General features: G+C 38.6%; 1 protein-coding gene and 2 long non-coding RNA genes across 11 annotated transcripts in view; 2 read left to right on the top strand and 1 right to left on the bottom strand.

The window, feature by feature from the left end:
* The window catches only part of LOC113600497 (uncharacterized), a 51,879-nt gene extending 43,367 nt beyond the window's left edge, over window positions 1–8,512 (top strand). For all 5 annotated transcript variants that reach the window (XR_008296173.1, XR_008296172.1, XR_003421488.2 and 2 more), the window contains one exon: window positions 6,362–8,512. This is a non-coding gene — a long non-coding RNA (uncharacterized LOC113600497). The remainder of the gene's footprint in view (window positions 1–6,361) is intronic.
* The window catches only part of PDE5A (phosphodiesterase 5A), a 140,589-nt gene that overhangs the window by 33,472 nt on the left and 79,304 nt on the right, over window positions 1–27,813 (bottom strand). For 4 of the 5 annotated variants that reach the window (XM_015077480.3, XM_027063532.2, XM_027063529.2 and 1 more), the window contains exons 10-12: window positions 24,535–24,710; window positions 21,131–21,190; window positions 2,462–2,608 (exon numbers count right to left, since the gene is read on the bottom strand). In XM_015077480.3, the coding sequence (XP_014932966.1) occupies window positions 2,462–2,608; window positions 21,131–21,190; window positions 24,535–24,710 (383 nt within the window). The remainder of the gene's footprint in view (window positions 1–2,461; window positions 2,609–21,130; window positions 21,191–24,534; window positions 24,711–27,813) is intronic. The other variant, XM_027063535.2, reaches the window with a different exon arrangement.
* On the top strand, window positions 16,346–24,539 carry LOC113600500 (uncharacterized). The gene is made up of 6 exons (XR_008296175.1): window positions 16,346–17,361; window positions 18,830–19,064; window positions 20,206–20,283; window positions 21,344–21,393; window positions 24,205–24,295; window positions 24,390–24,539. It is a non-coding gene; the product is annotated as an uncharacterized LOC113600500 (long non-coding RNA).

The raw sequence follows: 27,813 nt of genomic DNA, 5'->3' as shown, positions 1-27,813 counted from the left end.
TTGACATATCTTTCAGTAGGAAATATTCTTTGTCATTATGCTAACATCCTCACCAGCAATAACGTTTTAATTTTATCATCCTAAAACTATACTGACAAGAATATCTGAAATAAACATGACAGAAGAGTCACTAAGGCAGGAAGGTCAATCAGAATGACTGCTATTCAAATTGATGTTTGCCAGAATCAGAATAGTAGTTAATCAAACAGAAAAGGAGAGTAAATGAATGAGACACAGAGGAAAATTATCTGCCTTATAGTCAAAAATTGAAGGAAAGGTAAGAATAAAGATTGCTAAAGAAATTCTGAGTGACTGTCTTCATATGCGACACTCAAATGCTATCTGAAAACGTATGGGTTTTTAAGAAATAAGTCAACTTATAAGAATTTCATAAACAGGTAAAAGGATCACATTCCTTTGTTTTCGCCAGGCCCTTTAAACAGCATCATTGCTACTTTAAAGTAAGGAAATCTGAGAATGGAAAGGGATTTGAAATGTTATCTTGCTTTTTAAGGTCCTGTAACTAGCAAGAAGCAGAACCAAGATTCACATTTAGAACTGGCCTTAAATGAGGTCTTTATTCCATTAATAGAAAAGGCTATTAAAAATGAGCCCTATAAAGGGCGCCTGGGAGGCTCAGTGGGTTGAGGGTCCGACTTGGGCTCAAGTCATGATCTCATGGTTGGTGGGTTCAAGCTCCGCGTCAGGCTCTGTGCTGACGGCTTGGAGCCTGCTTTGGATTCTGTGTCTCCCTCTCTCTCTGCCTCTCCCCTGCTCTCTCTCTCTCTCTCTCTCTCTCTCTCAAAAATAAACATTAATTTTTTTTAAATGAGCCCTATAACCTATAGTAGAGAAATTGGATGGGGTGATACAACCATTGTCAAATTTGGCTGAAGGAAGGAAGAAGTGACATGTACTCTATAACTGTCTTAGGTACTGTGTTAAGCAGCAAAACACCATCTACACACATACACATGCATACAAACAGACAATCACATCGATGCATGTGTCATTCTCACAAGACCCTCATAAGGAAGTCATACCATTATCCCCAACTAACAGACTGTGAAACTGAGAACTTGAGAGATTAAGTGCTTAAGGAAGTAAGAGCTACTCACTAGTAGGGCTATAACTCAAAATTCATGACCTTTTTACTCTTATCATGCTATCTGAATTTCTTCATTTGAAAACACAGACAATAACAACCAGAGAACCTTTCTTGAGGGCTTCTTGAAATAATCAAATGACATGATATCCCTTAATCAACATGTTTTAGTAAGAGTGAAGTATTAATTAGACTTCACAGATAGTAGTTCTTTGTTTTCATCCAAGAGTAATAGAAACTTTGGCTAAATTTAAGAAAGAATACCCCAAGAATACCATAAATGACACTATATTACCGTTAGCTCTATTAGTCCTGAGTTTTCATTCCTAACTGTGTGAGGCTTTTGAGAGCAGGACAGCTCTTCGCTCAAATGAATACTTAGCACAGTGCTGGGTACACTGTTTATGTTAATAAATTTTCATTTTATGAATTAATGGATTGCTAAATAGTAGAGGCCTTCAAGGTATTTAAATTTCCAGACAGGAAATCTGTAAAAGAAGACTAGAAATTCAACTGACCAGGGAAAGAACAAAGAAACCAAAAAAAAAAAAAAACAACTTTAAAGGTAAATTACTACATTTTGTTTTCAAACAATCCTTTCTATTCTCCCTTATTCTTTGATGCTAATACACATAGCCATTATGAAGATTTTCCCTGCACTCTGCAGCTGGTATTAGAAGATTCTGCCTGAAGTCTTGCTGTTTTCTGAGAGGTGAATAAGTAATCAATAGGGGTTAAAATCGGTTTTCATCCACACCCCACAGAGGTAACCCCTCTTGTTCGAACCACAGGCTTGGCTTCACATCAAGCGCCTGTACTCCCTTATTTCCAAAGGAGTTCACTCTGTTTTGGTCCTTCCCTGGGCTGTGTGATCATAACCTCTGCAATGAGATCAAGTTACTTCCTTTTAAAATTCTTCAGTGACTCACCACTGTTTTTCAGAATAAAATCCAAATTCCTCTGAACAGCTTACAAGGTTACATATGATTTGCATGGTAACCTTCCTCTCCACTTGCTTCCCTTGCCACTCTCACTCCCCCTCCACTAAGGCTCCCAGCCCATCCCCACTCTGCCCCCTGGCTTTGTATATCCTGCTCCCACTATTGGGGATAATGCCCCCTATTCTTCCACCTGGTGTTTGATGCATAGTAAAAATCCAATACGTGTCTTGTTAGGGTTGATCATTTTTCTTTGAAAATCTCAGGGATGCATTAGGTGACAGTATATTAATTGCTGAGACTTAAAAATCCCTATTCATACTAATTCTCTCTTAACACACACAGACACACACACACACACACACACACACACACACACCCACTTTTCACTTTTCCAAAGGACATGACTTATTCCTACCTCATGTTTCATCTGGAAGTTCTGCACAAGGTTGAGGTCAGTGAACATCCGAATTGTACACAGTGCCGTTTCTAGGTCAGACAGCTCAAAGTCACTGAAACTGAAGTCAGTAATTTTAAGTGTCTGAGCAGATGGTACAACAGCAGCCTTAGGTGAAGAGAGAAGAACAAAATGAAATAAAGCTGTTAATTTTATAAAGCAGCAGTGATTCACAAAGTTTTCTCTTTACTACAGGGAAATAGTGCATTGTGTTTATTTTTTCTTTCTAATGTGTACTCTAGAAATCTTTTGGTATAGGAACTACTTCTGTTTTTTGGTTTTGTTTTTCAAATGAATCACTGGGGGAGGGGTGGGTAACTAATATGGTTCCAGGAAGATTAGGTAGAGGAGAGACGGTGACTACCCTGAGGTTGTACCTACAATAATACGCAAAACTAAGGACTCCAGTGATCTGGCCCGTTTATACCCACTTAGTCTTAGTCATTCAGCAGATATTTACTGAGTAATTATTCTGGACCTGTCCCAGTACTATGGGCTGGGAATCAAGTGGTGAGCAGGATAACGATAATGTTCTAAGCATTGAATTCTCAAGACAATCTTATTAAGTTGACACTCTAGCTCTATTTTTCAGGTACAGAAGCTTTAAGCACAAAGAGGCTAACTGCCTTACCCATAATAGCCAGCTAGTTAAGGAATGGAGCCCAGCTTCGAATCCAGGCGAACTATCCTATTTTCAGATCTGACACCATCTCTACCAGAGACAAAGTCACCCAAGGCTGATCATGAGTCACCTAGAGTGCCTACTAAAAAACACCTCAGTGATTCTGACTCAGGAGATCTGGGATGGGTCTTGAGAAGCCAGTTTTGTTTTTTGGAGGAGGATCTGTTTTTTAATTAGTATCATTGGTTTTGATTTGATTATCATTTAATTGTAGTAAACACCCCTGAATTCTTCACATATACCTTGCTCTTTTTCACCTGCTTTTTGTACTCTTGTTTCTCCGATAAAGTACCTACTCTCTTTAACTGATGGACTCCTTTAAGACACAGCTCCCATCCAAAAAAGGACTGGATGCCCTTCAGAGCGGACCCCACCTTGGGAATACCTGTTTAATTACAGGAAGTTCACTATAATGTAATTTCCCGTTTATCTGTCTCCTAAGTACAGTGGGATCTATAGGCAGGACTGTATCTTTGTACCCATCTTTGTATCCACTGTGACTACTGATGGATACAGCTTTGGTATTTGTTGACATGAACATTTATTAAATGAGTGAGAGGGAAAAATTTTATTCCCTTCACTTTCTATGAGTCATAAGTTCCAGTTTTAAGGTCCCAAAACCTCCAAAGAGGGGGAAGCCCATTAACTTGAGTTGGAAAACTAGCCGACCTGGCAAAAACATTCCAATCTGTTATACTATTTAAAAATTTGGGAGATTTTAACAACGACAGCAAAAAAGGATTTCTGGCTTCGGAAAAATCAGGCCATTCCGAGCCCCAATTCTCATGAAGCAACACTGGCCAAGGCCAGGGCACCTGGCTCCCTCAGACTGAGCAGAACTTTCAGGCTCGTCTCTTAGATTTCCTATCAGGCCCCTGTGGGCATCAGAACATGCAGGAACCCCATTCCTTCACCCCCTTGGCCATCCCCTCCCAGCACTTCAGCTGCTTTAGCCAGATTGGACTGCAATCTACCTGATGAAAAGAGGCTTTAACTTGGTGCCAGGCAGAGAGAAGACAAATTAGGAAATCTGAACCCGATTTCTTCCCCTTAATGTCTTTTCCTCATCTCCCTCCAAACCCCTTACTTTTCCTATGAGTATCTAGGATATCACTACTCCACTTTACCTCCATCTTTTGGGAAGTAAAAAGATCAAAATAATAAAATCTCATGAAGCAATCCACAGCTTTCCCCAACCAATCTTGGGGTGCTAGCCCATTCTCCTGCTCGCTTGACCTTTATATTGTACTCATGTATACCAGGCATGTTTAAACTTTAAGTTAATGCCCCCCTCTTCATATTCCAAACTAAGAATTTTTTCCCAAGCCCAAAATTCACGAGAAAATATGCCTTCTGTTAAGTCAATTCCACAGGCTACTGCGTGGGCTGAAACAGGGGAAGAGAGGAGGATTTAAATGTTTAGATAAAGGGCTTCATTGTTTACACCGGCCTCCGACATCAGAGATTGGAGCAGTCAACTGGAGCGCAGCTCAGAAGTGTGGAGGTGGGAATAAGCCCACCTTTTAACTCGAGGCAGATTGCTGCTGTTTCCCTTAAACAGACTGCACTCAACAAGAGAACAGATGTTTTTTTCCTTAGGGCACCATTATTCTTATGGAAGAAGTTTTCTTTCTCTCCTTCCTCAAAGGATATTCTAAAAGCTATGGGATAAAGGCAGCCAACACAGCTTGTGCCTCTCTCCTTGACACTCTAATTCCCAAACCCTCTAGTGAGAGAAAAGAATCTTTTGCTCGTTCTATCACACCACACCACCGACTCAACCTTTCAGAGATGATCCAGTGGGGATGTATAAACATTTTCCTTCAGAACCTGGTGGTCAGTGATACATGGGTTCAGAATTCTCGGAACTGATTGCTAACAAGCCATAAGAAAGTTGGATGTCATTTATAGCCCTTGTAAACTGCTTCTTTGACCATCATAAGACAATTCAACTTTCCGTTTTTCTCGAAAGGTCTTGGGATAAAGGTGACTTTAGATAAAACATATTACCTGTAAATATTACTTCCCATTTTATAAAACAAAATATTCTACAGTTTACTAATAGCAGAGAATAGGGTTTGTGGTATTTCTGGGATAGGCTATGTTATGTATAATTCTGGATTTTCACAATCGCTTCTTTTAGTGACACCTTATTTTGTTAAGTGACTTTAGGGGATAATATAACTTATTGCATCGTGGTATTGAAGACTAGCAGAAATAACATTTTTAAAAAGATTTTATAAAGCACATTTTATAAATGGGTACGTGTCTTCTGGTTGCATAATCTAATTCAACTATCATACCATCTAATCCCAACAAATACCAGTTATTCCTCTACATGGAAGCATAATGCCTGTGACTCCCCAGGCAACAGTGTTTAGATATTTTATTGCTTAATTCAAATATCGTTGAGCTCTTCTAGAGTTGGGAGTTTAATCTGTGTCAAAAATAACCAAATATGGAATGCAAAAAGTACACGAAGCCCAGTGGGTTAAAGATTCAATCTGGTAAAAAGGTCAATAGTATAATATCATTTTTCTTCTATAATTGGATCTGCCACTCAACCTAATGAAGAAACTAGGCTAACTTTCATGACACTTTAGAGGGGATTCTTCATTTAAGTCACGTTTTTATGACTTCCTGTTTTTTATGACCCTCTTTTCTAAAGCTGTGGCTCTTTTTCACCATTTTTGCAAAATTTTTAAAAAACACAACCAACTTTGGCAGTGAAATTCACTAAGGGTGGAACGAAACACATCCTTGGGAGTAGGGCTGGATTGGGTTAAAGGAAGTAGTAGTATTCAGAATTTTTAAAATACTTTAATTTCTCTGCCATCGTTACTCAAAAGCAATTGTTCTGAACACCATCTTGACGGATATGGAGCTAAATGTTAAACTGACCACCAGCTAACAAAATCCTAGATTAGCTACCACATTTGCATTTCAGCATTAGATAATGACCATGAAAAGAGGGGCTTTAAAGTGAAGCACATGGCAAAACAGTATGTTTGCTATTAAGGGGTTCTAGTCCCGATGTTCCACAGACTTTATCACCCTCAACAAGATGTTCAACCACTCTGTCAAATTCTCACCTGTAAAATGAAGGGGCAGGGGTGGACTAGAGTGTCTCTAAGGTTTAATATTCTGAATTTATGGTATATTTATCTCTCTGGCCACAGGACTCCAGGACCTCTTATTGTCTTCTCTTTTGGAACCAGAAGCCACCCTGTATGGGGCACCTGAATCTTGCCACTGACCTTCCTGTACCAGGCTCAATCTCTCTCTCCGACCCTCTCATCATTTAAGGTAAATGGATGGATGCACCGTAGCTGTTGTGGCTATGTTGTGTTTTTCATGCTCGATTCCACATTCGTGTCACTGTCAGGCTTCTTGACACATGAGAGAAAGGAATCTTCCACAACTCCTGGCTAAACAGAGGACCACTCTCTGCATGAGTGTAGAGGAGGATTAGACTGGGGATGTGGCAGCCTCTTTACTTACTGTAGTAATGCTCTAAATGAAAATTTGAGTTTCCTGAAATCACCATGTTTTGTTTTTTTTTTTTTTTTTTTGGTGGGGGGAGGAGGTCTATACTTTTGCCATTTGTTTTTAAGGTTGATTAATACTCTTTCTCACTTCCAGGCCTCTTTAACTGTTTTTCCTCCGCCTAGAATGCATCCCCCCAAGTTTTCATATAGCTAGTTCTTTTCTTATCCTTCCCAGCTGCACCAGGGAAACATTCACTGGTACATCCCTTTGGGAGATACTATAGCCAGACTCCATCAGCATCTATTTCAACCTTCTACTGGTGAGCCTTCATTTTTTTGAAGAGTTTAGAAAACTCAAAAATATACTTCTCTGCTCCCTTTGCGGCCAGGGTTCTAGCTTAGTTTTGGTTTCTTCAGTGAACTACAGGCATACTTTGTTTTACTGCATCTTGCAGACATTGTGTTTGTCTGTTTTTTTAAACAGTTGAAGATTAATGGCAACCCTGCATCGAGAAATCTGTCAGCACCATTTTTTCCTACAGCATCTGCTCTCTTCATGTCTCTGTGTCACATTTTGGTAATTTTCACAATATTTCAAACTTTCCCATTATTATTCTATGTGTTATAATGATCTGTGATAAGTGATCTTTGATATTACTACTGTAATTGCTTTGGGGTACCACAAACTGTGCTCACATAAGATGGTAAACTTAGTCGGTAAATGTGGTATGTGTTCTGACTGCTTCACCAGCCCGCTGTTCCACCATCTCTCTCTCTCTCCCTCTCCTCAGGCCTCCCTATTCCCCGAGACACAACAATATTGAAATGAGGTCAATTAATAACCCTACAGTGCCCTCTAAGTGTTCAAGTGAAAGGATGAGCTGCACATCTCTCACTTGAATCGAAAGGTAGAAATGATTAAGCTTAGTGTGCAAGGTATGTCAAAAGCCACGGTAGGCCAAAAGCTAGGCTTCATGCTCTAGTTAGCCAAGTTGAGAATGAAAAGGAAAAGTTCTTGAAGGAAAGTAAAAGTGCTACTCCTGCGAAGGCACAAATGATAAGAAAGTGAAATAGCCTTCTTGTTGATATGGAGAAAGCGTTAGCGGTCTGGATGGAAGATCAAACCAGCCACAACATTACCTTAAATCAAAGCCTAATCCCAGAGCAAGACCTTAACTCTCTTCAGATCTGTGAAGGCTGAGAGAGGTGAAGAAGCTGCAGAAGAAAAGTCTGAAGCTGGCAGAGGTTGGCTCATGAGGTTTAAAGAAAGAAAATTCTTCATAACATCAAGTGCAAGGTGAAGCAGCAAGTGCTGATGTGGAAGCTGCAGGAAGTTCTCCAGAAGATCTAGTGAAGATAATTAATGAAGGTGGCTACACTAAACAACAGGTTTCCAATAGAGAGGAAGCACCTTCTATTGGAAGAAGATGCCATGTAGGACTTTAACAGCTTGAGACAAGTTATTTGCAAATATCTTCTTCCATTCAGTAGGCTGCCTTTTTGTTTTGGTTTTGTTATGTAAAACCGTTCTTGTTTGATATAGTCCCACTTGTTTATTTTTGCTTTTGTTGCCCTTGCCTGAGGAGACAGATGATGTCAGAGTTTATTGCCTATGTTTTCTTCTAAGAGTCTTATGGTTTCCACTATGACCTTTAAGTCTTTAATCCATTTTGAGTTTATTTTTGTATATAGTATAAGTGGCCCAGTTTCATTCTTTTGCACGTAGCTGTCCAGTTTTCTCAACACCATTTACTGAAGAGACTGTCTTTTAACCGTTGTATATTCTTACCTTCTTTGTTGAAGACTAATTAACCATAGGTCAATACATTGATTGACCTCCTGACCTCAAACCTCCTGACCACAGATTTCTGCACTCTTTAGTCAGTTGCATTGGTCTATGTGTCTGTTTTTGTGCCAGTAGTAAACTGTTTTGATTACTCAGCTTTGTAGTATAGTCTGAAAACAGCAAGCGTGATTCCTCCAGCTTTGCTCTTCTTTCTCAAGGTTGCTTTGGTTATTGGGGGGCTTTTGTGGTACCATGCAAATGTTAGAATTAGTTGTTTGAGTTCTGTAAAAAATGCCATTGGGGGTGACTGGGTGCCTCAGTCGGTTAAGCGTCCGACTCTTTCACTCATCTCTAGGAATTTTTTTCTTTCCTCTTTGATTTGTTCACTGACCGATTGGTTGTTTGGTAGCATATTGTGTAGCCTCCATGTGTCTGTATTTTTTCCACTTTTCTTCTTGTAATTCATTTCTAGTTCATACAGTTGTGGTTGGAAAAGACACTTGATAAACCTCTTGTTGGAGTGATCCCTTTATCATTATGTCATGTCTTTCTTTTTCTTGTTACAATCTTTGTTTTAAAGTCTATTTTGCTTTTTTTTTTTTTGCTTCTATCTGCATGAAATATCTTTTTCCATTCCTTCATTTTCAGTCTATGTGTGCTTTTATTTTTTTAGAGAGAAAGAGCAGGGGAGGGGCAGAGGGACAGAGAGAGAATCTTAAGCAGGCTCCATGCTCAGCAGAGAGCCTGATGCAGGGCTCAATCTCACCACCCTGGGATCGTGACCTGAGCTGAAATCAAGACTTGAATGCTTAACTGATTGAGCCACCCAGGCACCCCTGTATGTGTTTTTACATTTCAAGTGAGTCTCTGTAGGTAATGTATAAGTTGGTCTTTTTTTTAAATCTATTCAGCCACCCTATTTCTTTTGATGGGAGCATTTAGTCTATTTACATTTAATTACTGACAGATATGTAGATATGTACTTCTTGCCATTTTGTTGATTGTTTTCTGGTTGTTTTTGTAGTTCTCTGTTCCTTTTTCTCTTGCTTTCTTCCCGTATGATTTTGTGACTGTCTTTAGGGTCATGTTTTTATTCCTTACTCTCAATTTTTTGTATATATATTGTAGGCATTTCATTTGTGGTTACCATAAAGTTCATATATAACTTCCTAGGTATATACCAGTCTGTATTAAGTTGATGGTCACTAAATTTCAAGTACATTCTAAAGCATTAGATTTTCATTCTACCCAATACATTTTTTGACATCATATTTTACACATATTTTGTGTATTCTTTGAATAATTATTGTAGATATAGAAAATTTTTATTACTTTTGTCTTTTAAACTCCATAATAGTTATATAAGTGGTTGACCTAGTACCTTTACTATATCTTTACCTATACCAGTGAGATTTTTTAAAATAATTTTCTTATTGCTAATTATGGCTTTTCCTTTTCCATTTAATGAAGTATCTTTTAAAGTTTCTTGTAAGGTCAGTTTAGTGGTGATAAACTCCTTTAGCTTTTGCTTATTGAGGAATCTCCTTATCTCGCCTTCAATGCTGAATGATAACCTTGCCAGGTAGAATATTATTGTTGTTGTTTTCCTTTCAGCAGTTTGAATATATCATACCACTCCCTCTGGCCTATAAAGTTTCTGCTGAAATATCAGCTGATAATTTTATAGGGGCTCCCTTGTATGTAACTAGTTGTTTTTCTCTTGCTGCTTTTAAGATTATCTCTTTATCTTTAACTTCAGACATCTTGATTATAATGTGTCTTGGTATGGGTGTCTTTGGGTTCATCTTTTTGGGGCTCTCTGTGCTTCCTGGAGTTGAGTGTTTTCTTCCTTCACCAGGTTAGGGAAGTTTTGTGGCATTATTTCTTCAAGCAGGTTTTCTGTCCCTCTCTCTCTCTCTTCGCCTTCTGGAACCCCTATAATGTGAGTGTTAGTATGCTTAACGTTGTCCCTTAAACTATTGTCACTTTTAAAAATTTTCTTTTCTTTTTGTTCTCATTGGGTGATTCTCCCCTACCCCTACCCTAATCTTAGAGAATCTGTACTTCTGCATCTTCTGCATCTGCTGTTGATTCTAGCTTTTTATTTCAGTTATTGTATTCTGCAGCTGATTGGCTCTCTTTTGTATTTTCTGTCTCTCTGTTGAAGTTCTCATTGTATTCAACCATTCTTCTCCCAAGATCAATAAGCATCATTATGACCATTTCTTTGAACCTTTTATCTGGTGGATTGTTTATTTCATTTATTTGTTCTCTGCAGTTTTGTCTTGTTCTTTCATTTGGAACATGTTTTTCTGTCTCTTCATTTTGCCCCCTGACTCTCTGTGTTTGCTTCTCTATATTGAGTAGATCAGTTATGTCTCCTTGTCTCAAAGGAGTAGCTCTATATAGAAACTATCCTGTGGGGCCCTGTAGTGGAAACTCTCCTGGTTACCCATCCCAGCCAACACCACCCTCTGGGTGTGGCAGGGTGGAGGGCCAATCACTGGTTGTGGTGGGGTGAGGTTACCTGGGGCAGTGCCACTGTCACCAAGGCCACCCATCAGGTGTGGTGAGGCAGACAGCCACTTGAGAGGAGCACTGGCCAGAGCTGGTGGGTTGGGTGAGGCAATTTGCAGGGAAATGCCAGGGTAGGGCAAGCAGTGCTAGCACTGTAGATGGATAGTGTCAGAAACAGCACCTGCTAGATAGGGCAGCTACTCAGGACAAGTAGGTAGAAGGGGAGTGAAAAAAAAAATGGCATTCACAGTACTTCTATCCCTGGATAAAGTTCCAACAGATCCCAAATTAGTTCTGTGCCCTAAATTTAGTCAATTAAATTAGTCAATGAATCTCATTCACATGTAACACAGGTACTTTTCAAACTCTTGCCTCTGCTCTGGGACTCAGAGCAAGTGAGACTATGCACATGCTCTTTATGAGTGGAGTCTTGATTTCCTGCTGTCTTCTGGCTCTCCTGAACTTAAGCCCCACTGGTTTTCAAAGCCAGATGTTATGGGAGCTCATCTTCCCAGTGCAGGTTTCCTGGGTCAGAGAACCCAATGTGAGTACTGGATCCCTGTTCCTCAGAGAGGGCCTTTGCAGTCATGATATCCTCCCATTTGCTGCCATGCTGGGGAGGTGTGAGTCCTGAGTTTAGTAGACTGTCTCTGCCTCTTTGCCACTCCTGGTCATCTTGATGCGACTATTTCTTTATATAGTTGTGTAAAATCTTAGGTCTGCTAGTCTTCAAGTTGTTCTTGGAGATAGTTGTTTTTAAACAAAAACAATTTTTTGTTTTGAGAGACAGAATGTGAGCGGGAGAAGGGCAGAGAGAGGGAGTCACAGATTCCAAAGTGGGCTTCTGGCTCTGAGCTGTCAGCACAGAGCCTGACGTGGGGATTGAGCTCACAAACCATGAGATCATGACCTGAGCCGAAGTCAGATGCTTAATCGACTGAGCCACCCAGGCACCCTGATAAGTTGTTTTATATGTAGTTGTAGTTTTGGTGTGTCCATGGGAGGCAGTGAGCTCTGGATCTTGATTGCAAATCTAAACATTCTATTTCTTGAAGCATTAATGTAGCCAAAACCTAGATTCAATCTTACCTTGCAGGTTGCTGAATTACAGTGTAGTATGAAATCACAGACTTGCCACATCTCTTATGTGAATTACTACATATACCTCAGACCATTCTAGATATTCTAGAATGTCTCTATATTATATAATTTCACAATGCCCTACACTTTAAAGTTATAGCCTTTTTTCTGATTATAATCATATAATATTGTATAATTATGTTATACATACAGTCCTTCACTATTCAAGTTCGAAGAGGGTAGAGACTTATTTATTGTTATGTGGAGCCCACATAGAGTAGGAGGTAAGTATAAATGTGTGAATGAAAATCTTTTTGATATCATCAAGCACCTAACCAGTTCTCCATAATATTTAATTTAATTTAATTTAATTTAATTTAATTTGGCAAAGAGTTATAATACAAATGTTAACATCAATAATGAACCATGCTGTGTCAGAAACAACAGATATATTATAGAATATGCTTTCTTACCCTATAGTTCAATTATGAATTTTATTTGCCTTAAAAATTTTTAAATATAGTTGAATTCTTTTCATCTGCACAATAAATATTTCATTACTATAGTTTTTTAACAATCAGCTTCAGTTTGTCTTAAGTCTCATTAAAGTTTGATTCATTCACTTCCAAGAACACTGGAAACTCATGATGGGAAAGCGATGACCAATATCCTAGCAACTCTGGCAAGAAGTTACTCAAAATGGTCAATTCTAGATTACTGCCCTCGAGTAGAAAACTGTTTAAACTTTAAACAAAGGTTTACACTTGTTCTTACAACACATGGTACATTTTTCTTCCAGATAGTCCACCTACCTCTTCCACTTAGACTAATTTAAAAAATGAGTGTATACTTCATTGATGTGCACATTATTAGAAGGGCTGAGGCAAAAAGACTTGGAACATGACAAGGTACATCAAAATCTTGATGCTGCTACTACTAGACTGAGAACTGATTTTCCTCCCACTGTTACCACTACTAACAACTAATACTTCCTGGGCACATAGGTACCAGGAACTCCACTCACAACTCTGCAGGGTAAATTCTTCTATTATCCTCTTTTTATACATAAAGAATCTGAGACACGGAGAAGTCACAGATTTGCCTGAGATCATGGAGCTGGAAGTTGAACCTGGTTTCTCTCTAGCCCTATGCTGCTTTATGTATTTCATCAACTATTAAGTTATTTCTAGTTTCATAATCATTTTAAGAAGAAAGAAAGCAAAATCTTATTGGATACTGAAGGAGTTTGGGTTATGTTATTTCAGGCTAGATTATAGGCTCTCTAAAACTTTAGATTTTCCAGAATCTACTGATTGATTCATTCACTCACTTAACAAGATATGTAAACCAGGTTCTTATTCAGCAATCACTAGATGGTAGCTATGATGATGATGATGACTCAAGAACTAATAGCCTGATGGAGAGGATAGGCACATAAATAATTGAAATACATAGTTTTTAAAGTTTAATGACACAAGGATGTTAGTAGTTTGCACATGCTCCCTAATAACACAACGATAGATAATGAAAGTACATACTTAACTACTTTTTTTAGTCACTTGTGATGGTTAATTTTATGTCTCACTTGACTAGACACACTAAACACTATTTCTGTGTATGTCTGTGAAAGTATTTCTGGATGAGATGAGCACTGAATCAGTGGACTCAGTAGACTTCCTTCTTCAGTGTGGGTGGACATGATGCATCTGTCCAGGGCCTGAATAGAACAAAAGGTAGAGGACAGAAGAACATGCCTTTTTTGCTTCCTATGAAGTTGGAATATCTCCTCTCATCTTCTCAGGCCCTTGGACTTGGATTTCAAGCATCAGCTCCTCTGTTCTCAGGCCTTTAGACTCAAACTGAATTATATCACTGGTTTTCCTGGGTCTCCAACCTTGCAGACATAACACTGCTGGAATTCTCAGCCCCCATCACTGTGTGAGCCAATTCTTTAGAATAAATCTCTCTCCTACTAGTTCTGTTTCCCTGGAGAACCTGAATATAGTCACCTATTTTTCTAAAGTCAAAGACAACCGACGGACTGGGAAAAGATATTTGTAAATGACATATCGGACAAAGGGCTAGTATGCAAAATCTATAAAGAACTCACTAAACTCCACACCCAAAAAAAAAAAAATCCAGTGAAGCACTGGTCGGAAAACATGAATAGACACTTCTCTAAAGAAGACATCCGGATGGCCAACAGGCACGTGAAAAGATGCTCAACGTCACTCCCCATCAGGGAAATACAAATCAAAACCACTCACACCAGTCGAGTGGCTAAAATGAACAAATCAGGAGACTATAGATGCTGGTGAGGATGTGGAGAAACGGGAACCCTCTTGCACTGTTGGTGGGAATGCAAACTGGTGCAGCTGCTCTGGAAAACAGTATGGAGGTTCCTCAAAAAATTAAAAATAGACCTACCCTATGACCCAGCAGTAGCACTGCTAGGAATTTACCCAAGGGATACAGGAGTACTGATGCACAGGGGCACTTGTACCCCAATGTTTATAGCAGCACTCTCAACAATAGCCAAATTATGGAAAGAGCCTAAATGTCCCTCAACTGATGAATGGATAAAGAAGTTGTGGTTTATATATACAATGGAAAGCCACTTGGCAATGAGAAAGAATGAAATCTGGCCTTTTGTAGCAATGTGGATGGAACTGGACAGTGTTAGGCTAAGTGAAATAAGTCAGACAGAGAAAGACAGATACCATGTGTTTTCACTCTTATGTGGATCCTGAGAAACTTAACAGAAGACCATGGGGGAGGGGAAGGGGAAAAAAAAAGAGAGGGAGGGAGGCAAACCATAAGAGACTCTTAAAAACTGAGAATAAACTGAGGGTTGATGGAGGGGTGGGAGGGAGGGGAAGTAGGTATGCGCATTGAGGAGGGCACCTGTTGGGCTGAGCACTGGGTGTTGTATGGAAACCAATTTGACAATAAATTTCATATTAAAATAAATAAATAAAGTCAAAGAGAATCTATCCTGAACTTTATATAAGACAAACAACCTTTTTTTTTTTTTTTAAATTCAACTGTTTCTCATTATGAAGGCCTCTACACAAGTGTAGAGGGTGGGTGCCTCTTTGTTTACTTAATAGAGAAATAAAACTTTATAGGAAATAATCTATTTGTAAAGTGTATAGTCTCCTTGAAACCCAAAAAGCATGTGTCCATGGAAAATAATATACTTGGGTAAGGTAAATAAAAGGATCATTTAAAAATTATTGAGTTTCTTATTTTGGGTGGATGCCTCATGAAAAAGGTTTATATTTAGCCTGTGGCAAAGTCTCTGGTCACCTCAGAAGAAAATAAAGACATGTGGCCACATGGCTACACAACTTGCTCGACTGTATAACCTTAATACAAAAAAGGTCACACTGCTATCAAAGGCATTCTACCCGCCTTAGGTCTGAAGTATCAAATCTCAAGAGCTAAAATAAAAATTACAAAATAACTCCTAACTGCCAACTGTTACGGCAAGGCTCCCTTATTCAGAAAGTCATTTCTTAAAATAAGTTTGAAAAGAAGAGCAGATACTGAATTTGGCCATCCATAAAATGTCAAATTCTTCCAATTAGCTTCAGTATTGTATAAAGGCATTTTGTTACATTACTCCTGACGTTTATTCATTATAAATGTTAGGATGAAAAGAGGTTTTCCTCAATGATCAGTTATTGAAGGAAACTATTTTCAGGCATAAAATTAATGTAAGATATCTCATGGGTTCATTGGTAGCTACAAGCAGAGACCCTCAGTTAGGTGTTTTAAGCTCTCCCTGTCAGTCCCTGATCACTACCCCCACCTATTGGGGCACCATTTTATGCGGAGCAGTTTGTTTCTAGGTCTTTGAATAAAGCCAGTTTGACAGCCATCACATTATACTTTACAGAAGGCTAATGTCTCTCTTCCCTACTTCTAACGTGCACAGAAAACATGTTTTTAAAGAAAAAATCCATACCACTTACAAGCCTGTTAGAATTTCTTTCTCTAAGAGGGAAGTGAATCCAAATACATATGAAAAAGAAATCTTACTTATTCAAAGGGAAGTAAATAACCAACTTAGTATGTGGAACTGAACCTTATAGAGAATACAGAAGTGAATAAGGCACAGCACGGCTGGATTAGCATATTTTCTTCAATAACTATACCAACATGTTTTATGACTTTTCCTTCTTTCTAACATTATATAAATGTGACTATTTATTTATTTGTTTTCAAATGTTTTTATTTACTTTTGAGAGAGAAAGCATGAACTGGGAAGGGGTGGAGAGACTGGGGGACAGAGGATCCGAAGTGGGCTCTGCAGAGAGCAATGAGTCTGACACAGGGCTCGAACTTCACGAACTGTGAGATCATGACCTGAGCCAAAGTTGGATGCTCAACCAACTGAGCCACCCAGGTGTCCCTAAATGTCATCTTTTAAATCTCAATGGCAAAGAGGCACAGAATATAAAAACTAATGAGCATACAGTTTTCAAAACCATGCAAAGATGGCACATGCTAATGTCAGGATTCTGATAATATGTACATATGCTTATAAGTAAAACTCTCAGGGTAAATTTATGACTAAATGAGGAATTAGTCTGGTTAACATCTATTTAGTATATAAGAAGCTGAAGAATGGTGACACTATATTCTGGAGCTAAGATTACCATTGGAAGTAATGTACTAGTGAATTCAAAGCAGAAAAGATAAGGTTAGCTTGCCGAAGGAAAGTAGGAAGAATCAAACAGAATTTACTAAGTCTTGCCAATGTGGAAAAGACACAGCCCAGTTAATGTTATAGACATCTATAAAAACGAATGTATCAACGGATGGTATACAGGAAGTCCAAAGGACCCAGACGGTTTCAGGGTCATTCTAGCACTGTTTGAGGAAGAGTGTGCCTTCCTGGATGCCGTAGGTTACTACAGTTCAGCGACACTGGTTATCAAGATCATAACATCAACTCTTTGTTATTATTGGCTCAAAATTTTCTATTTATAATTTGACTATCCATATATAGATTTTCTCAAAAAGTGGGGGATGTGATGATCATCTTGATACAAGGAATTAGATCTATACTCTGCCACTGACTTGGGCATCAGGGATTTGAGTCAGAAACATGGCTCTGCCCTTTGCTGCTGTCACCTGCAGCAGGAACACACTCCTGATCAGGAAAGTTCACATGACGTTTCTGCCTCTGAAAGATTAAGGTCAAGATGAAGTAAATTCTGTTCTAGGAAATCCCGCCTGAGAGGTCAGCTTCTCCCTATCTCACTATTTTGATGCAGAAACCTTTCAGGATCACGAAAGGGTGAGTTTGCTTTTATATACATTACATATGATTCAGAAATTGCTATAAAGCAGAAGCTATAGAGATAAACTGAATAAGCAGTGACCCCACGACAAAACTGAGCTTATTTCAAAAAACTAAACTCTAATACATATTTATTCTCTACTCTTCTAACAAAAGAAGAAAGCAGAAAAGGAAACCAGTCAATCAAATACTCAGTTACTGGTAATAAATACTGATTTCATTCTGATATCTTAACTAAGCATTTTCTAATAACCATTGCCAGGTAGCTGGGGTTCATTTATTTTTATCTCAACAACTTGTGACTAAGGATCATTAAAGATATATGGTAAAATGCTTAGTTTAAGGCCTTATTTCTGCTACACCCAATTTTAAGTCAAGAGAAATTAGATTAAAAACTCAAGTAAAACAAGGGGAAAAAATAAGGATTTTGAGTTTCCTATCAACTTGGTTATACTTTTGTTATAATTAGAGAACTTTTCTGGAAACAGGCATAAATATTTGGTATACTTAAATATATTATTTAATTCTCTCCAGAACTAACTTGTAAAAATAAAAGTGAAGAAAACATTAGGCAGCTTTTCAATTTATTTTAGGTCTTGAATTGACATAAATAATCAGATACACGACAAAGCAACTTTGGTAGTCGCTGGATGATGCAGACACCTGTGCAGTAGGGGCTGTAAAGGAATTTTTATTAGGCTGATGGAAAACCAGTATTGAATTCAGTTGCTGAATTTCAACCAATTTAAATAAATTAGCTGACCTATAAGTGACGTAACCCTAAATTTCCCAATGCAGCTGCCAGAAATCTATTTTCCAAATGAAACAACAGATGGTTTTGAACAATACTGCAATATAGCAATTTTCAGTTATTCCAAAGCGTTTTTCTCTTGCTAAAATTATAAAAATAATTGAGAAAATAATTTTCAGATTTTTTTCTGAAAGATTGCTATTTTCAAAGTGAAAGCAAAGTTTAATATCCTAGTGATGTTTTTAGCATTATCTTCAGAAATTGCTCTATTTGCTAGTTTTTATTTATCTAAAACAACACATGGCAGAGTGTAACCTTGCCCTCATTTTAGAACTAATTTAATACTCTTGCAATGCTCGCAAGCACTTCAAGATGTATCTTTCCATGTGATAATGTCCAACTCACAGTATGCATTTAGTTAAAAACTTCATCATTCTGGAAGGATGAGACCAACAGGCCAATTAAGCCTGATGTGAAAGATATTTATAACCTATAAACCTCTGTAAATAATTGAAGAACTGTTCGTTTCTTCAAATACCACCATGAACAAAATAAATAAAGTCCATCCCGAATGAGGCTAACCCCGAAAGAAGCTTAACCTTTCAGGTGAAACATCCCAAGTTCCTTAAACTGTTCTTGGCAAATAAATGACTCCGCTTTCTACTCACTGATTTAACTGAGAACATCTGTAAGTCCTCAGCCTTCCTTTTCCAGCTCATTACCTCTCCAGTGCCACACAGGAGAGTCTGGGCTTTGGATCTGGGCTGCCCGGAGTTAGTACTGGCACCATCACTTACGACCGGGGAGATCCCGAGCAGGACAACCTAAAGCCTCTCAATCTCAAATTCCTCACATTCCACCTGCTAACCATACCGACCTGATGGGGCTGCTGTGGACTAAATACACTTAGTGAACACACACAAAGAACTTCCAACATGCCATGTATGAGGTAAGTGCTCAATAAATGTAGCTATTCTTATTATTACTATCATCGCTTCCCTCTGGTCTCGCTCAATGCCTAGGCTGCTCCAAGGTCCAGATCTCTTCCCTGCCTTGCACTCCCTCATTGCCGTACCTTTGCCCTCCATCCACGAACATGCTGGTTCTCTTCCTTGTGAGCGAGCCTTGTGCACAACACAAAGCAAACCAAAACAAAAACATCAGCCAGCATCCTTAATAACTACTTCTCCACTCCTTGCTTTATACAAAACTTATCTTTTAAAACTAGTCTATATTCATTTCCTCCGTTTTGCCACCATTTACTCTTAACTCTCGCAGTTTTACTCCTAAAGCTGCCGTCTGAACAATCACATGATCACAGAATGCAGCAGCCTTCCTCAGTCCTACTTCTCAACCTTCTACAACCAACAGGACCTCCTTCCTTTTTGAAACTTCTGCCTTCTGCGCCACTGCCCCATCCTAAATCTTCCTCCCTGTTTAACGACCACATCTGTACCTCAGCCAGGTTCTTTTCCCACTCCTTCCACAGAAACCCAGATTCCCAAAATTTCTGCCTTCAGTCTTTCAGGCCCTTCTCCCAACCGCTCTACCCCCATGGGACTGCCCCAAACCGCAAGGCTGGACCTCCAAATCGCCACCTTTGGTTCAGCCCCTCCCCACTCCAGTCCTGCCTTTCATGATTACTGAAGACGTCCATTGAGTCCTTCCACCAGCACCTCACACTTACCATGTTCTAAAGTCAAATCTGCCAAGTTTTCCTTCTTAATATTTCCACTTTAGTTAATTCATGGCACCATCATTTTTTTAATGGTGGAGGTCAAAACATTTCAATCATCTTTAATCTTCTCTGTCCCTAACAGCTCATAACAGACAGCACAGTGGTTGTATGCATGGGCTCTGGAACTAGACCGTGTGAGTTTGTATCCTGACTTCCCCTCTTTCTGCCAGTGTGACCTTGAGCAAGTCACTTGGCTTCTCTAACTTCAGTGTGGCCCTCATAATATAGCTGTGCAGTTTTCGTGAGAAAATGTAGGTAAGGCCACAGAGGGTTGGCATTTGGCCAGCTATGATGATGAGGACAATGAAAAAGAATCTCAGTGATCTGTTCACACCCTTCTCATTCTTTACAGACTCCTGTCACATCTCACATAGACCTCATCCGTGTTGTCTCAAGTAAATTTCAGAAGGCGAGCCTTTGCTGTAAATGTGTAAGTGCCTCAAATTTTCATTAATCTCAACCGCGACCTAGAACATTTAACATTCTACTTACATTGTCAGTGTGCTTTTTCTCTCATAGCATACTAAATAACAATGTAATAAGAATTCAGGAGCTGACCTTATTTGAACCCAATTTCAAGTAACATTCCATAAGCCATGTGGTCAGACATTAAAATCACTCTTAGTTCTCAATAATGCAGAGCAGATTATTGATAACAAATTATAAAATCTTTGTTGTCGTTACCCTAACCAAACAACCACCTCACAGTCAGTCACCTGTTCACATTGTCCCCAGGAGCTGAAAAATAAATTTAGTTTTGGCCTAAGAAAGATGTGACATTATTGAAAAAAAAATTCAGAATCATATAATGTACTACAAAGTCAGTATGTTATCTTTTGCTTTGGATCATCAGTGACTCTTTAGCCCTATAATAAAGTAGAACTGATTAAATATTTTTATGAATGTCCGTCTAAATATTTACCACATTTAATTAAATGGGACCATTGCTGGGTGCCTGGGTGGCTCAATCAGTTAAATGCCCAACTCTTGGTTTCGGCTCAGGTCATAATCTCATGGGATCTTCATGGGTTCTAGCTCTGCATTAAGCTCTGTGCTGATGGTGTGGAGCCTGCTTAGGATTCTCTCTCTCTCTCTCTCTCTCTCTCTCTCTCTCTCTTTGCCCCTTCCCTGCTCACTCTCTGTCTCTCAAAGTAAATAATAATAATACAATAAAAAAAATGGGACCATTGCATTGGAAGTAGTTGTCCTAAGAGAAGCATGTTTATGTATTAATTAAATGTCTGTAGTCAGTCACTTTTACAAAGAAAGAGAATTACCGCTAAGGATTGGAGCTCTCTTGTTTCTTCCTCTGCTGCTGAAGCGTGATACGACAGAACCTATAGGGTAAGAAACCAAAGAAAACAGGTTATCCAAGAGAAAACTACCAAATGTAGAGTACAATCTCAAGCTCGAGATTCTGCTAAAACTTCCTGGAGAGAGAACTAGACACCTCAGAATGTCAAATCTTGTTTGCTGCTTTTCTTCAACAGAAAGAAAAATCCCAGATTTGACTCAATTGCTTGTTTCAGAAGACCAAAAGGTATACTCTCTCTGTGTTTAGAGAAAGTCTTGTCACTTTTATTCTGACACTGTTGATGTAATGAACACATTATTGATAAGCGATGCTACTGGCTCAAAGTTGGCAGAAAATTTATTTTGTGCTTTTTCTTTTTGCACTGCTTTTTAGAAAATACTACTGACTTCAGTTATTTTTACTTGTGAGAATTACGAAAAAATCTTTTGCGTAAACTGACACTTAACATTGACATTTGGAAAGCAAGGAGTCTAGAAGAAGCTCTCAGGGGAGGGCTGTAACTACTCTAGAATTTCATAAAGAAAAATGGCATGGCTAGAACATGATGTCACACAGATCAAGATAGGCAGCGCTGCCCCATAAATCCATCCAGTAACATCTGGGGACGTGAGGCACTCAGTGAGGGGACAAGGGGGCCTGGGACCCTGTTTTCAACACCTAACTAGTACACTTTCTCTTACCCTAGTAGAGTTAAACAGACAGGCTTACTATTTTCTCATCACTCAACAGAAGAATCATTAATTTCCATATTCAAAAGTAATGACTTCAAAGTAATAGGATAATATTTTAGACATTCTTTTGAATCAGGGAAGTGGTCATATTTAAAACATCTACCATATTTTTAAAAAAATATTTTTTCAAGTTCATCTTTGACAGAGACAACATAGATTTACTAAAAACCCCAAAGATATTAGCAGGATTGATAAAAAGGTAAGCCATTTTCAGACTTAAATTGATACAGGAATAACATACCATTCTAAGTTTTAAAAAATAAATTTTGTCACACTGGAGATAATAATAACACCTTACTCATACGGTTGTAACGATTAATTTTGTTAATACAGGCCTACCTCTGAGATATAGTGGGTTTATTTCCAGACTATTGCAATAAAGCTAATATTGTAATAAAGGGAGTCAAATGAACTTTTTGGTTTCCCAGTGTACATAAAAGTTATGCTGACACTATGCTATAGTCTATTAAGTGTGCAATAGCATTGCTTCTAAAAAAATATATGATGCCTTATTTCAAAAACACTTTATTGCTAAAAAAAATGGAACCCATCACCTGAGTTTTCAGCAGGTCCTAATGACTGATCACAGATTAGCATAACAAATATAATAATAATGAAAAAGCTTGAACTATTGTAAGAATTACCAAAATGTGACACAGAGACATGAAGTGGGCAAATGCTGTTGGAAAAATGATGCTGACATATGTGCTCAACATAGGGTTGCCACAAACCTTTAATTTGTAAAAAATGCAGTATCTGTGACAAGCAATAAAACAAAGCACAATAAAATGAGGTATGTCTGTACACGTGAGCATCAGAACACAGAGTAAACATTTGGCAAAGGTTAGCTATTATTATTGTTGTTTTGTTGGTCATTATAATGACCATGGCTTCCAGGTCAAAATAATTCACTGTCCTAAGAAAACCTGAGGGATTGGTGTCCCTAGCTTTTATCCAATGCCTTGTAAGGAAAGGAAAATCTTTTTTCAAGGTTAAACTTGTGAGCATCGATAGGACTTCCCATAATGAATTGAAATAAAATAAATGTTTAGACTAAGTAAAAGCCTAGTTACTCATATATTTAACTGAAGTAAAACTATAGTGTTAAAATAGAAATAAATCTCAATCAGGAAAATACTCGAAGATTTTGAACAAAATTATATAATGTCTGGGATTTGCTTCAAAATAATCAATGGATTAAAGTGGAAGAGTGCAGAGAAGTGAGCAAGTGTATGAATGGAATGATATTGGCCAGGGGTCAATAATTATTAAGATGGCTAATGAGTACATGGGCACTCACTAAGTTATTTTAGTATACTTCTGTATATGCTTGCAATTTTCCGTAATAAAACGTTTTACAAGAAGAGATAATTTCTAATTGATAGCTGGCTTAGATTCAATTCAGTGCAAAACCAAGGGAAGTATAAAAAATTTGATTAAAAATATATGTATATACACACATGCACCCATGTATACATACATATGTATATATGTGTGACACTATATGTACATATATGTATGTGTATAGATGTAATTTGAGGTATATGTGTGCACATACATATACACACATACATATATTTGGGTGTGTGTGTATATATATATATATGTATATATATATATATGCACCTATACCTACGTGTGTGTATTTCAAAAAAGAATTTCCACTGGCTTATAATCCAAGGTCTCTTATATAATACCATGGCAAAGCTATTCATGTTATATATTCATCATTACTAATACTATCTTGGTTATTAGTAAATTTTTACTTATATATCTTTCTAGCTATTTAGGTTAGGAACTTATTAGAGGATTGGAGGAAACGTTACAGTTTCTAAACATGGATTCCCACTGATCTCAATTACATAGGAGTAGGCAAATATTCAAACATACTTCATGCCACTGTATGAATAAATAGAGATGTTTGCCCTTTTGAAGTCTATTTCCCTAAACTGGGTCTCTGATGTAAGAAATTTCTGGGTTGTGCAAAGTGAACATTTTCAGGCAGTTAGTGAAATACACCTGGAAAGGGCTGGCCCCACTTGGGTAGGGTAATCCTCCTCGGGAGGGAGCCTGCCGAAGGTCAGTGTCCCAGGCCAGTGGGTCACAGCTGCCTGCACATTCAGAATCACCTGGGGGAAGCTCTGGAATAATGTAGATTCCCAGGCTCTACCCAAGACTTATGAATCAGGGTATTCAGAAGTGGGATCCATACATCTGTAATCTGAAAGAGTTTCCCTTTTCCTCACTTCTGGTTCTCTGAGTGCTTAGGGTTTCTATTTTTGTCTTTCAAAATGTATGAGTACAGCTGTTCACCAGGGGACAGGGATGCTCAGGCACTGGAGCAGGGACAGACAGGCCGCACGGGCAGCAGACATCTGTGTGAATGCATTCTTAAGGTCAGAAGAGTGAAGGGACGAACAGCCTGAGTTTTGGTTTGGTCATGAGACCTTTGATTAGTCTCTAAAATATTCTGGGTCTCCGCTTCCTTAGCTGTTTCCGTGAGGAACTAAGGATTCAGTCTGATTCTCGTGAGGAGACGCTGCTATCACACACAGACCCCACGAGTTGTTTTGGCGGGAAAGGCAGAAGCTGAGTGTGGCTGCAGAGACCGAGAGTCCCACAGTTGTCAGCCCACCTCCAGTGTGACCATTTGCTTGGCCATGGCTCTCTCCACTGCTTCATACATCTGTGTGTTCTGGATCCCCAAGCCACAAAAGATGACGAAAGCCTCCAGAAACTGTTCGTCATTTCGGTTGAAAGGCTTAACCTTGCCAGTATTCTCCTCCATCTTATTTACAAGTTGGCAAACCCCTATAACAATCCAAGAAATTGAGTAAACATTATTAGTAATTATTATACGTTTTATTGACTTGAACACCCAGCCCCCGCAAAAAAAGATTATCTTATGCTTTTGTGAGTGCTTGGAATCTATCTCCAAAGAAGCAAACGGATCCTCACAAATATAAAAGCTAGAAAAGTAAACCAAGTTAATTTACATGAGAACTTGTTTCACACAGTATGTTGCCTGCGTTCAAAAAAATCCTAGAGTACTATTTTCTTCCAGACGTGGTCACGAATTTTAGATCAGCTGAGTCCCCAAAGACAATTTGTCCTTTGGAAACTAATTGGATTTTTGTACATTTGCCAAGAGAACAATTTTAATGCACATCAGAATTTTGGGTCACACAGATTGCCTTTCCTTACTGAGAAACCAGAAGTTAAAAACTACAGTAACATACAAAACAGAATGTAGAAAACAGGTTAATTCACACAGACCATCTCAAATTTCAAATAAGCACCTCTGTATCCAGGAGAATCATACTTGCAGACAACTTTTGATACTACAAATAAATGCAAATAAAAATGACCATTTAGAAATAAAGGCAGAACTAATCTTTGAAGAAAATCATAATCTCCCAAGTCCTGGCTTCTCTTAGAAAGTCAAACATATAGAGGCACCTGGATGGCTCAGTCAGCTGAGCCTTCGACTTTTGCTCAGGTTATGATCTCAAGGTTCGTGTGTTTGAGCCTCATATCCGGCTCTGGGCCTGGAGCCTGCTATGGATTCTGTGTCTTCCTCTCTCTGCCCTTCCCCCACTCATGCTCTGTCTCTCTGTCCCTCAAAAATAAATAAATGTTTAAAAAATTAAAAAAGAAAAATAAAGTCAAACATGTAGTCAATATAAATGGAAAATTACGTCAACATTGTAAGTCTTTACTGAACTACTTCTATGGGATTCTGAGCCAGCGGCCTCTCTTTGAGGAGTTCAGTGACCTCCCACCTCTGGGTAAAACAAAGTGTTAAGTCCTTATTTCTTCCGTCTCTAAATATTTAATACCAGAGTTCCAGTGTGTGCCCACCATGGGATACGTACTATGCTAAATGCTTCGGTACACACACAATCTCTGGGCCTTAAAATTTACACTGTAAAGTAGATATGACCATCCCCATTTTACAGATGAGAAAACTGAGTTTCAGAAAAGTTAAGTCATTTGCTCAAGGCCACTTAGCTTCTATGCTCACGTCTAAAATTCAAAGCCCGGCTCTGCCTAGTCCCAAAGGGCACTTTTTACCACACTCCTCTGCTCTGTGCTCTTTGACCTCCTTGAGATCACTGCTGGTGGTTCCCTGACTGTATCTTCTTGCTCACAACATTGCCTGTGCTTTTCCACCCACCTCCACTGCTCCCCACTGCTTTCCTTCCGATTAGCCAGCTGACACTCACATCTCCTTCACAGTAGCTCCTGGAGGCCTCCCACCTCCCAGATGAGGCAGGCACTACTCTTTCCTATGCCCTTAATCCATTGCTTGGTGTATCACAGCCGATTTCATTTCTGTCCCTCTTTCTAGGCTGTACATAGCCTGGCCTTAGAGATTTTATTTTCTCAGATCCACTTCCTCAGTTAGCAAAATGCCTGGCATATAGCAGGAACTCGAAAAATGTTTACTGAGTTAATGAAAGAATGCAGGACTGCAGCTCTCACCCAAACTACTTTCCCATGAAGACTAGAGTGTGTTATCAGTTACTTTTCCCAGAGCACAAAAGGATTTCAGAGTCCACAATGATCCATGGTTGCACATTAAGTCCTGTTATCACCATTGATGTGCAATTTATTCTTAGCCCTGCAAATTCACTGTACTCTCATTTTTGCTCGTTCTGGTTTGTTTGTGGGAGTTTTTCTACTTTAGACAGTAAAGACATCCTTATCTGTCTGTATTAGCACTGCAGGGAATACTTCTCTAACACTTATTCCACTATCAAGGAATACTTTAAGTGAAACATAATGAATTTGGACACTGCAAGAAAAATAGCATTATCTTAAAAGAACATGTCCCGTATATGGTACAATGCAAGGGTTTGGTCCTCCAACCTTTGTGAATCCCCAAATTATAAACGTGGAACTGTTTATCTAGGTTCTGGCTGTCTCCCAAATCACATTTTCTTGAGAGTCACATGTCTCCTGCTTTATCCTCACATCACAACGTAACTGCCTTTCAATTTCTACTAAAGTTGTCTCCTGCTTGACTGGCCACTTTCCATAAACAAGATTTCTCTTTTTACCAGTTTATAAGAATTACTGTATGTATGGAAAGGAAAAGACAACAGGAAGGGGTTGAGATGTGGCTATCAGGCAAGCTGCTGGGCTTATGACCTAACTAAGTAACTCTCCGGGACATCAGTTCAAATCTATGCCTTAGTCAGAAGTCAATGAATGTGCATTAAGAAGTATTCATCTGGAATTCAAAGGTATAGAAATGAACGTCACATGTACAAACATCAAAAGCTGGCTGTACCAACCACAGCTCAGAGCGGAACAGCTAAAGTGTGTTTGCTTTACAACCCACCACTATAGATAACAATGTGTAGACAGGGCTAAGCTCAGTGCAAGGAAAGGGTAAAGACAAATTATCCGTTTAGGCATATAATCTAATTCCCCTTTGAAAGCACAATGGACAGTTATATTTTTATAGCATCCTTGATCATCCTGCTGATTCCTTTATACACTTCAGAGAATTTAATTCTATCAAACAAAAATACCCCAGTTAAAAAAAAAAAAACTATGAGGAAGAAAGTTTATAACAAACAGGGTCCTTCTTGAGGAGAAAATATAAAGCTTGGACACATTTACAGCTAGGGTTTCAAAAGTTCATTAATGACTGGAGGACTGGATGAAGAGTACAATAATAAAATTTAAAACTGGTCATCTGAGATGCCACATCTACCAGTAATCTGTATGAAATCAGAATCACTTATATATAAAAACAAAGTACTTAATGCAGAGCCAAAAAGAAAAGAAAACCATTCAGCAAAAATCAATTAATATATACAATCATAACATAAAATATTCAAAAACATTAGGAGAAAACCAAGAAGGAGAACAGTTAGTAAAGTATCAGTTTACTTAATAATAT

Source organism: Acinonyx jubatus, chromosome B1, assembly GCF_027475565.1.
Source record: "Acinonyx jubatus isolate Ajub_Pintada_27869175 chromosome B1, VMU_Ajub_asm_v1.0, whole genome shotgun sequence".
Taxonomy (NCBI): domain Eukaryota; kingdom Metazoa; phylum Chordata; class Mammalia; order Carnivora; family Felidae; genus Acinonyx; species Acinonyx jubatus.
This window is presented reverse-complemented; position numbering and strand designations above follow the sequence as displayed.